At 38.0% G+C, this 12,446-nt stretch overlaps 1 protein-coding gene across 2 annotated transcripts; it reads right to left on the bottom strand.

Moving 5' to 3' along the window:
- Positions 1-2,088: 2,088 nt before the first annotated feature.
- Positions 2,089-12,182, bottom strand: LOC128500145 (uncharacterized). Of its 2 annotated transcripts, XM_053469185.1 has the most exons (9): positions 12,081-12,182; positions 9,823-9,963; positions 8,754-8,819; positions 7,038-7,256; positions 6,818-6,949; positions 5,364-5,483; positions 4,274-4,400; positions 4,119-4,225; positions 2,089-3,126 (listed from the first exon to the last, which is right to left on the bottom strand). In XM_053469185.1, the coding sequence occupies exons 1-9, from the start codon at positions 12,084-12,086 to the stop codon at positions 2,800-2,802; spliced, it is 1,245 nt and encodes a 414-aa protein (XP_053325160.1). In that variant the 5' UTR covers positions 12,087-12,182; the 3' UTR covers positions 2,089-2,799. The 2 variants fall into 2 exon arrangements, with proteins under 2 accessions (XP_053325160.1, XP_053325159.1); XM_053469184.1 differs by having other exon boundaries at positions 4,119-4,400.
- Positions 12,183-12,446: the final 264 nt, after the last annotated feature.

The following is a 12,446-nucleotide window of genomic DNA, read 5'->3' as shown; positions in this document are numbered from 1 at the left end:
CGGGATTCTCTTGGTGGTATGGTTGTGTAGTCAAAAGAGTACCTAGTGTTGCGTGCTTAGCTAGCTGATGTTAGTCAAAGCAGTGTGTTTTTTTTCTCCATGTGCACAGGTTGCTGTCCCTTCAATCTTTACAGCTCTTCAGCATTGCCTCTCCCAGATTGACCATGGATATTCGATGACCATGGACAATCGATGAAGTTCAATGACACTTGCGTGAAGAGTATTGACAGAAATTAGGCAGAAATTGGCTGCTTTTTCTAGGTTCTAGGCCAAATGACATATGACATATGGGCGGACAACTAGACATTTCCCTGGTTTGCCAGATGACCAGTGCGGTCCTGTTTTGAGCTCCTGGAAAAGGGGAACAGAGGGACATTTACATGGTATGTATAGCATGTTAAACATGTGCTATAAATTGTGCTATAGCTATGTTTACTATATATTTTTTTGCTATACATAAGCCCAAATACTTGGAAATAGAGAAATTGCTCCTTTTGACATCCCTACCCTGTCACATAACACTGTGATAGACTCATACCCACCAAACATTCTTACTTCATAGAAAAGATGAGCGCCATTAGAAGAACGCGAGGAATACTTGTGTGCAGCATGGAACATAGTTGCCAACATTTAAAAAAATGTTGAAAACTGATCACACCTACTTCATCAAAGCTCTAACCACTCTGCCCAATCCACGTAATTAGCATCATTTATCTCTGCTTAGTTATTAAGGTGCAGCTTATATCACCAAGTTCCCACAAACACTACCATACATCCTTGGTAATCAGACAGGTGAATTGTATCACCTTTACATTGAAAAAGTAGCTAAATAACTCATTGATGATACAGGTTTAGTATCCCTTATCTGAAATGCTTGGGACCAGAATTATTTAGGATAAGGGATAATTTTAGATAACAGATCTGTCTTCTCACCTGTGTCCACTCTGTATTTAGGCTTCTCCCTGCGGATTCAGAGTGATTCCTGTCAATTGTTCAGGCTTTCCCAGAGTACTTCCAGTTCGGAAAAATGACAGTGGTACAGCATTACTCCCATCATTATATACTGAGCTTGATGTACAGGATGACTCTAGTCATTATATAGTGACTCAGACACATATGGTAGTACAGCATGACTCATCATTACATAGTGTTCAAGACACAGATGGTGGTACACAATAACTTCCATCACTATATACTGTGTCAGACATTGACAGTGGTACACCATAACTTCCATCACTATTTACTGAGCTAGACATTGATGGTGGTGCAGCAGAACTACTCATCTCCCATCATCATTGTCATTTGCATTTTGTTGCTTTTTCACTCTCACTTACTCTTATTGACACTCTCTTTTAACTCTCACTAACGCTCACTCTAATGTATGCTTGCTCGCAATTTAATTCACTCTCTCACATGCTCTGCCTCATATTCTCTCACACTCTCAGGCTCTCTTACACACTAACTCACACTCACTCTCTCTCACAATCTCACTCACTCTTATTCATGCTGTCTCACACTCACACTTACTCATGCACGTTCTCTTACACTCGCACGGACACTCTCATGCGCTTTCAAACTTTCTCACACACTCTCACTCTCTCTCGTGGCTTGCCATGTTTCATAGATCTCCCTTGTAATGTATCTGTGATATGATGTCATATCGCAGCACTCAGCAGAGCATGAGGTACTAGCAGACATCAACACCCAATTTGCTAGACTACCGGGAGAAAGAGATTCCCCTTGGAAACAAAGGCAAACTTATGGGAAGGGGACTCACAATGGTATGGTAAAAAAATAGGATACATTAGAAAGGCAATAAGGATTAAAGTAAATGGTAAGAATGTTATAGAAGGGGGGAATATAATTATAGATTGAGCGCGCGCGTGAGAGAGAAATCCAAATAGAGGCTGGGTAAAGGGGCACATGTATATAGGATGAACCTGCAGAATTCCCCCATGAAAAAATTAAATGAACCACACACCTATCACATGCATTAAAGTGCTTATGGTGGCTAGCATCAGCACAATGTAGATAAAATGTGTATTATGTTATTATTTCTGTAATGTGATAAATAAATAAAAAATAAAGTTTTTGGAAAATCCGATGCTTAATTTTATAGTTATATCACATTACAATAACAAATTCAGATAAGAAGAAAAAACATCAAAGCAATAGTTTAGTAGTAATAATCATAACCATGCTACCTAGCAGCTCCATGTGCACCTTAAAGGTTTTATTCACTTTTCATATAAATCTCACTGGGATGTAAATGCAGTTGCAAAGTTATCTTTTTTTTCTTCTATATATACACTTTGACCGCTTTCGATTGAGCAAAATATGTTCCTTTTTCTGATCCCTACATTTTACAGAACTCTACACCAAGTAAAGCAATTTTACCGTGTTTACAGCTTCAAATAAGCAATTTAATTGAGTATTAAAACCTCTCACATGTATACCATAGGGAAAGGTGTCTTGACTTACGTTTCTCAAGATTTGCATGATTATTCTTCCCATTATCTAATCTCTGCAATATTGTTTAATTGTTGTTTGTCGTTGTTTGGTTCAGATAGCATTTGTACCAAAATAAGGACTGTCCTGTGTTCAAAACTGGACACTTGGGATGTATGGTCACAGTTTTTATGCGCTGAACTGTAAAATCTCCTAAACACCAATTGTAGGTGATTTGATTAGTATTTTGTTTATGCTAAATGGTGTGACAGAGGTAATTTCTCTGTTCTAAAATTCAGTATAAGACTCTACTGGTTCTTCATGTGTTCCAGTGGCAGCCCCACTAGATGGCTATAGAGGATCCTCAATGACCTCAATACTTTGGGATCCCGAGTCGTCAGAATTCAGTAGAGCATTGTCAGTATAAATATCAATGTCATCCTGGTCCAAAAATAGAAATTCCTGGAACTGCAGAGTACTGAAATTAGTGTAGATGGCAAGCTCTGATGGATCATGGTCCTTTGGTGTATCTGTAACAGCAGCTGGACTTATATCCTCAACAACAGTTTTTTCTTCTGGAGCCAAAACCTTCTCTTCGACCTCTTGAGTGCTGCTTGACAATTTGTCTTTTCTTTGACATTGTAGTGTTGAAGGTGATATATGTAAAAACTCGTCTGTCTGCAAAATGCGTCAAAATAATAATAATACAAATATATTAATATGCCAGTAACATCTTGAAGGATATAATAATGGTATAACAACTGCCACATAAAAGCCATGCATCTAAAGAAGCTCATTATTAGACTGACAGGAGAACGCCTCCTATGATATATTCAATTAATGGTCTTTTTTTACTTGTTGAATGAGAACTTACAATTTATAGATAGATATGTATTTTTACTAATTTAGGCTAGATGAGTTAAATTAATGGAGACAAGGAGATACGGGCATAGATTATGTCCAGACATGAATTTGTTAATGGTTTACAGTCCAGAAGTTCTCAACATCCTAAACTAGACTGTTGCATGTTCCATTCTCTCATGGTGGTTAAATTGAATGCAGCCTTTTAGAACTTCTAACCATGAAGCCTTGGCAAGACTGTAACACTACATCCACATCCAACTGCTACTTTCAGCTGAACGATTTCATGAAAGCCAAGCTCAAATTCCAACCACATCTCTTCCTATTTCTAGACCCTAACTTGGCTTGGGATTTTACAAATTACAATTTCTCTCTTTAAATGTATTCCAGGTAGTCCAAAATTGTGATTCAGAGCTGAGGTGCAACAACCAACACCAAGCCCGTACTAACTATCTTGTAAACTGGGCAAATGGAGCGTGCAGCCACGTGTGTCTAGCAATGGCCACACTAATATATTGGCCTAAAAGCCCAGGCCGATTTTAATCATCAGTCTGGCCCTGAATAACACCGCCATGCCATTGCTTGGAGATACTCCATAGTGCATTCAATGCTCCTGATATGGTGGAGGAATATCCCAATGTTTTAAACTGTTTCATTTGAGATTTCCTAATTCTTTATTTTCTTTCATATTTTTTCACGTGGCACCTGTAATAGCCTGCACTTTAAGTATCATTACCCTAGTTCATAGAAATGTGTAACATCTTTGCTTTTTTAAGATATATCTTGCGGTTGCCTAGAAAATTACTTACACTGTAAGTTTTGTCTTTCATCAGTGTATTCTGCTTGGAGTCTTTGGATGGTTGAAGAAACTGAGGAATTTCACTAGATGAACTTTGCTGTTCACTTTTCATCTGTCCTTTGTCTCCACCACCATTTGGCTTTTCATCTAAGCCATGGACTGAGCCTTCACATATCAAACCCTGGTCAACACCAGGTTCTTCCTTTTTCTCTATGGCATCATGAATGGGATGTTCTCTCTTGGGTAGTGGAATAAGTTGAATAATCCATTTTCCAAACCAATAACATATTTTCTGTTGTGACAACGTAACAATAATTATACAAATTAATTGTGATATGAACAGAATTTGGGTTTTTTATACAGTACAATACACTGAACATATTTCTCTGTGGTGGAGATGCTACTTTTGCTACAGTTTACTTGGCTGATTTGTGTTTGTTTACAGTTTCCTTCTAAGGTCCATCATGTGTGATATAAATATCAGAATAAATAAAAATGATACATGAAACATAAACCTACATTACTAACAATTACTAATAATTTGGTTATGGCCCTAGAGCTAAAGTAGCATTTATTTGGTTAAAGTACCTCTTATGGCCTGAACAAGTATGATCTATGTACTAGCAGGATAGAGGAATATAAGGACTTGCCCCACCACCTAGATTGCATCCACAGGACATGCCCAGCACCCAGACAGGACGCATATGACTTGCCATCTTTTTAAACAGATAGCCTGTCTCTGCCATCTTTGTACCGAAACAGCATGTCTCTGCCATCTTTGTCCATAAAAAAACGTATTCGTGCTATTTTTGCCTCCAACTACCGGTCTCTGAAATATTTGCCTAAACAGCCTGCCTGTGCCATCTTTGCACTTACACATCTGCATCCATTCTATCACACACTTATACATACATACATAAATACATACTCATTCACACATACTCATTCACACATACTCATTCACACATACCCATTCATTTACTCAATCACACATATTTTTTCCCACATACTTGTTCATTCACACATAATTCATACTGTGTCTGCCACGGTTTTCCCCAAATTGTTCTGAATATCTAACAGGACCTTTGAGAACAGCTTGAGGAAGACCCTGGCAGACAGACCCACCGACCCCCAAGCACTCTAAATTTGTTTAATTGAAGAAACACATTGGCAATTTCACTCCACAGAGAAAAGCTGCCATTCATACCCAAAGTGCATACCAAAGTTCTTACTAATGTAGATAAAATATACTTACCAATACAAAGCTTATTAAAACTGTTGAAAGACTTAATTGCATCAGGTCCATAAAATAAATATGCAGAAGGTCTTTGTTTTGCTTTAATTGGTTATTTTGGTGCGCAGGGAAAGGAAAAACCTGCAACAAGATATTCAAGATTTAGAATTAACCAAAAATAATAAAGCTGACAAAAGGAAAACACAGACCACTAATTATATTTATCAACTCTGTTACACATAAAACAATATTGGTTTACTTCAAAAAGTTATTTTGTTAGCATATTCCCATGCAATAATAAAAATATAGGGATTTTTTAATACCAAGGAACGGGAAAGGATCATGCTTAAGAATGGTAATGGGAAATTTACACTTCCCATGGTCCCCAGCCAGCATTTAGCTACATAATATGCATTAAGATTATGGAAACTGTATCTTAAAATCATTTGGCATGTACACTGACCTACAATGCAGTAAATTCCAGTCGATTTCAATTCTGTTTTGATTGTAATGTTTGGAACCATCATTAGAACTGAACTTTTATAATAAGATCTGGTCTAGTTGGAACCAAAGTTTTTTACTTAGATCTTAAGAAATCTTCTTATTAGTTGAGCCTGGATTGAGTTCAACCATCTTTACTCAGCCATGCGACACTATTGCCCCCTCCTCAAAGATTTAAGGTTTCAATAGGACCATCTTTCAAAGAGTTTTGTTATTTATGTTAAGTCTTGTATTATGTACAATGTAAGTTAATTTACTTGCTTGTATGTTGGATGTTTGTTATATGTGTCTTTTTAAAGAAAAAATCTATTTCCTAATAAAGAATAAAAAAAAAAAAAAAAAAAGAACTGACATATTATGGCCTAGGGTGGCAGGTCCACAGGGTAGCAGTTCTTCTGTTACAAAATAGGGATAGGGGCAAATTCTCCTCTTGAGCAATCAGCCCCTCCTGGTATATGGCTGCTCTATGGGCCAGTTACAAGCGAGATCTCTGATATCCCCAAGAGGTCCATTTACCCTGTAAATTTTATATATTTTTTCTTTCCTTGACATTGACATGCCTGTCAATTGTAGGCCGAAGAAAGTGAGAAATGGTGCTGCAGTGGTAAAGCCACAGTGGCAACCAAGTCCCTAATCTTCATCCAAAGGCTAAGCAAAAGTAAGGCTGAATTTCCCAATGAAGATTTTTAGGGGGGAATGGTGGCCAAAAGGCATAACAACCACTGCTCCATCCGAAAACAATTTCAGGGATGTAAATTAATGCAAATTCGGAATAGTATCAATATCAAATGCAATAATGTTGTATATGCCAACCTTCTTCTCGAAAAGCCAAACTTGTTGATATTGTTTCACCCGGGATAACCATAGACTACTTACGAATATGCAAATAAATGTATTCTTAGTAATGGTTGAAAGCACACTGCTGATCATGGGAATAAGTGTTGACAGTGATGTCAACCAGACTTTAAATTTACCTCAAAGAAAGAGTTCCAGGGATTCTGACATCTGGCCAACAATATGATGATCACACAACTTAAGTGATTAAAAAAATTTAATTGCTGCAACCAATCAATGGGATGCATTAGGAGTACAAAATAGATGATAACCTGTAATGGAAAAAAAACAAAACATCAGTACTGCACAAGAAATACAAGCTTGCAAATTATTATGCTTTCTGAACAGATAGTTTCTCACCAAAAATATAATATGTAAGGCTATCCAAAAACCGTCTTCAGACTGTTCTTTGACATAATCATCGCGGTGCTTGAACTGTGAAAAAATGCTTTGGAGACTACTTTCCAATGCCACGGGATCCCAGTCCTCATTGTTTAAGAACTTTGAGATCTCTACCAACGTTTGCCTTGTTAGGACTATGTCAGCACTGAAACGATGTTCCTCATGATTGTCATCAATCTGCATAACAGATTCAAATGCATTATTATTAACTGTATGTATACAAATGTTCAATATATAAAAAAGATCAATGTGAGGTACCGTTCATGATTGTACCCTCTTTGAAATAACACACAAACATAATATTGATCCAAAATAAACCTTTTTTCTTTATTAAACATCAGTTATGGATGAAAATGTCCATGGTGCAGACTAAATGACTCATCTGCACCATGACAGTTTTGGTTTCAGAACGATAATCACAAACAAAGGGTGTTTACACAAGATTCATCTTACTTTAATATGGCAATTTTAAACCAATACACAAACCACAAATTCAGCACATATCCAGCAAAAACCATTCAAAAAACACCTATACAAGGCGTAAATGTTGGGGGTTCCGTTACACTACATGGCCATATATTGCTTAGCCTTTGGCGAGTCCTATCTAATTTTTCATGGCTATATTTCAAGCCTTTTATATGCTTTTTAGGTTACGTTCTACCCTTTTTGTATATTTTTGCTGTGCATATTTGTAGGTTCTAACCAAACCTTAGGCTGGAATGGGGGTAAGTGTATAATAGTGTAATCATGGTTACTTGTGTTAACGTGAGTGTGTACGTTTGTGAAGGTGCCAGCCCTCATAGAGCTTGTCCATCTCCCTCAATCATGCTATTAGATAATGTCTACTTAGACAGACTAAAGGAAAGAGGTTGCCTCCTTGACGTAAGTACAGGGGGCCCGGTGCCACCCCTGCTTCCTGTCTCCTGTATCAGTTTAAAGTTGTTTGGAAAGGGCCCTTTCCCGACCTGGCCCTTTCTAAACTATTTGGAACCAGTACGGGGAGATCGAGGAGGAACGTATGGGTAAAACTGGGTATGGGTAAAACTGAGGCTGCTTGCACAGTGTGTGAGCAGCTGGATAGCAAACTGCAGGAGCGGGGGTATGTATGTTTATGTGTTACATACATTTTATATATGTATGTGAGCATGGATGTGTACTTTTGTGTGTGTGAGAATGGATGTGTATTTGTGTATGTGTGACCATGGATGTGGAATTTTGTGTGTGTGAGCATGGATGTGTAGTTGTGTGTGTGTGTGTGAGCATGGATGTGGAATTGTGTGTGTGTGGATGTGTAAGTGGGTTGAGATGGAGTGTGTATTAGTGAGTATGTTGAAATTTAGGGGCCCGGGGAGAATTTCCGCACCAGTGCCCCGTGGTTTCTAGTTACTCCCCTGGGTTGCCTGTACTCCCCTCTCACTCTGGGGCTGTTTTTGTGAAAGATTATACAAGAGGAAATCCCAGCTGTGTCAAATGCTATTTAGAAACACCTATTTAGAAAATATTGCAGATGCTATCACTCTATTTGATGGATATATGCTGATTCCTTGCTTTGTTCAATGTACATATTGGTCATATCAGAAGCACCCCAAAATCTGTATTCATATGCTTGTTAGGGTGCCCTTCCATGTTTGTATTTTTGGCCACATTTAACAAAAAGGGAAAAATCTGACTTACGATTCCAAGTTTTTGGACTTCATCAAGCATTTTCTGTAGGTAATTCTTTAAAATGGCGCTGGGTGACTTAAAACGAAGAAGATACATTTAGGTAATGTGAGTAATGTGATTTACTATGCATCCTATGCAAGGCATATTTTTAGCTTGCATACTGAATTAAAATGAATTTCTTAAAGGCTGCCACCACAACGGGTATTCATCTATAACAGTTTATTTGGAAACTGTACAAATGTCATTATTGTATGTAGCAGGCTATTTTCATAAAGACCACCATAATGCAGTTGTAGGCACATTTTATTTCTGACCTCACTAGGTCTTTCTTAAGCTGCAAGCTTTCTTGGCTTCCAGGGTATTCCTGTTTCGTAAGAACAGTACCGGGAGGACCCAAAACTGTGTTACCAGCAACTATATAATGTGGTTGATTAGTTAAAAAAAGGTGAAAGCCACTGCTGAATACCCTTTAGCTCTCTACCTTCCATGTGCCAAATGGCTAAACCCAAGCCTGCCAAGACTACTTTTAAATTTCTCCAGATCCCGTCTACCACAGAGGAGGACCAGGGCACAGTTACCGGGGTGAAGAGGACCATCATACATGTTTGGTAGCGGGAGGGGGTGGCATTGTGGTCGGTGAAGCCACCTCCCTGAAATGACTTTTTTCAGGTTGGGATGTCTGAAATATATCACAAGACAGTGAAGTGCGTGCTGGAGGGTGTTTGGACCAAGGGGGCATCAATATTCTAGCCACATCTATCAGTGCGCTTGGGCTTATTCCCATTTAGGTAGTTATTTAAAAGGGCAGGAGTATTCACGCCAGCTCAAACTGGTAATTGATAGTATAACAGTTTTCATATAATTGGAACATATATTAGCCTTTGGAACAAAGGCTAAAGCAATATGCTACAAACAATTACCAAGTACCATGAACATCACTGGACACTTCAGTAAGTCTGTCCAACAGTTCGTTCAACATACTGCATCAGGTTTAATGTAGTTTAGTAAATCAGACAACATGGACCTAAGTCTATACCCGATCTTGGACTTAGGTCCAGTATGTATACATTTACTGTACCTTGTGTTTTGTTTTCATCGTCTTTGATACTGGATCATAGTTCTCCATATCGGTTGGGTCTACAATGTTCTCTTCAACATGACCACCGTTGATAGACCACAGGCAGGAAGACACGAGCAATGAAAACCAAATCCCTCTGGTCTGATTGTGGAAACATAATTCCAAAGTGAAAAATGATTCTGGAACATTATTTTGGAGATATATGAAATGTGTCTTGGTGGGAAGGTTTCATAACAAAACAAAGACATTGTTACATGTTCTCCAGAACTGTCCAGGTAGCATTATTCTGACTAGTACTAGAAAGGTGATATAGCAACATACAGCTGACCCCCCTTCTTGACTGGCTGTTTACTTAACACACTTTAAAGGTTCTTCTACATTTTTAATGACTGGTGCAAATAGGGGAAAATGTGAACTATATACTGTTAATGCTGCATAGTTTGTTAATTATGTTAGTACCATTTACATACAGTTTGTTTTGCTTGTTGCTGAATTCTGGATCATTTGCTTGGGCCCTACCCCTTACTCCCTAGCATGTAATCAGGCCCTCCACCTCCACACAAAAAAACAAAAGTACTTGCCACACTCTGTGGATTAGAAAGAGACTGTCAGAGTCAGAGTGGTCCTCCCTCCTTCTGACCTTACCGTGACTTCGCATGAGACATCCTCATGCAACACACACAGGGCAGTTGAGGAACATAATACTATGACGATCGCATAGGAAATGAATGCTGTGGGTCCAGCAAGGGACCCTTTGCCACTTCCTTCACTGTACCACACCTTTTTTTCCTCCTTTATGTAGTTCAGGTATAGATTAAATAAACACATGCAAACTCAGCATTACATGTATAGATCAACTGAATAAGACAAACATACCCTCTATTTGCAGGTATAGAGTAAATATATAATACATGGAAACATAACATTGTAGATATAGCACATATACCCAGCCCTGCAGGTATAGATGTAAACTCAGCATTGAATGAAAGCATGAATTAGTGAATGACTGTAAAAGTGTTTGTGTGTATCATATATGTATAATTGATTTGTGGAAAGGCAAAGATGGCACAGGCAGGGTGTTTATGGCACAAAGTTGACTCATGCTGGGCTGTTTGGGGGACAAAGATGGCAGTATATAACATGATCTGGGTGCTGATCATGTTATATGTGGGCAGTGGGGACGCCAGGGCTGGCTTTGGGGTGTGCAACCTGTGATTTATGAGTTTTATCTATACCTTTAATGCTGAGTTTTTATGCGATTTCCAATTGATCTATACCTGCAAAGCTGGGTTTGTGTGTTATTCTGTTAATCCATATCTGCTATGCTATGTTTCCATACATTATTTATGTATACCTGCAAATACAGGGTTTGTATGTCTTATTCAGTTGATGAATACCTGCAATGCTGTTTCCATGTGTTTATTTGATCTATACCCTCAGTGCTGAGCTTACATGTGATTTCCAGTTGATCTATGCCTGCAATGTTGGGCTTGTGTGTCCTGTTAATCTATACCTGCAATGCTATGTGTCCATACATTATTACTGTATACCTTCAAATACAGGGTTTGTATGTCTGATTCTTTGCCTTCTGTGCTTAGTTCACATGTGAATTTCAATTAATCTATACATGCACAGGTGGGTTTGGGTATTAATGTGTTGATCTATACCTGGTATGCTAGGTTTCCATACATTATTTATGTATACCTGCAAATATAAGTTTTGTATGTCTTATTCAGTTGATCTATACATGCAAGTGCTATTATATATATATATATATATATATATATATATATATATATCTACCTGTGTGTGTGTGTGATCTCATGCGCTTCATAGTGTGTCCCTGAATGGCAGAAATAAAATGTGGTCACCCTACGCATATCAGATGCCTAGGACTTGCCATATTTCCCCACAAACTGCTTGTCTGTTTTCCATTTATAAAGGAATAGTTACATTGTTTTACATTCTGTGCAGAAACTTTAAGATCTCTCAACACCTGATTACTTTGAAAGTTTTACTTTCTTATGCCAGTGGGTGCTAGATCACTATCACCTATAATTAAAGTATCTTACTATCCACATGATAAGTAGAACAGCATTTGTATTAAACACATTCTTTGTTTATATTCAGTCTCAAGAAAAAATCAAATCAAACAAACTGCTTTAAAAGCAAAGCTCTTAGCTACCGTAATATGCTTGTTCAAACAGGAGCAAACAGATCGAGCTAAGTAAAAGTGGATCTGACTCACATCTACCCACCTTCATGTTCTATTTTTAATTCTTCGTAATGTCAAGCAAGACTTTAGCTCTCCGGGGCAGGGAAAAAAGGAAACTGAAAGTGAAATCTCATCTTCCTTTCTGTTTTACAGTGTCATAACACTGAAGGAGGGAATCGGTGATTAGAGCATACCTCCCAACAATCCTGGTTTTCATTGGACAGTCCCAATTTAAAGCTGCATTGCAAGAAGGACATAATGTATGATGCTGTAATTGCCACAAGCTTCGACCTCATTTGAACTATTTTACCAGATCTGCAAGAAACTTTTTAGTTCATATTCTTATTATGTGTTTTTACTGTTTATGTATTTTGAGATATTGTTTCTCTCTCTTGCCAAAGGTTGTTAA

The sequence above is a fragment of the Spea bombifrons genome, chromosome 6 (assembly GCF_027358695.1).
Source record: "Spea bombifrons isolate aSpeBom1 chromosome 6, aSpeBom1.2.pri, whole genome shotgun sequence".
Taxonomy (NCBI): domain Eukaryota; kingdom Metazoa; phylum Chordata; class Amphibia; order Anura; family Pelobatidae; genus Spea; species Spea bombifrons.
The sequence above is the reverse complement of the archived record's forward strand: the minus strand, read 5'-3'. Positions and strand labels throughout refer to the sequence as shown.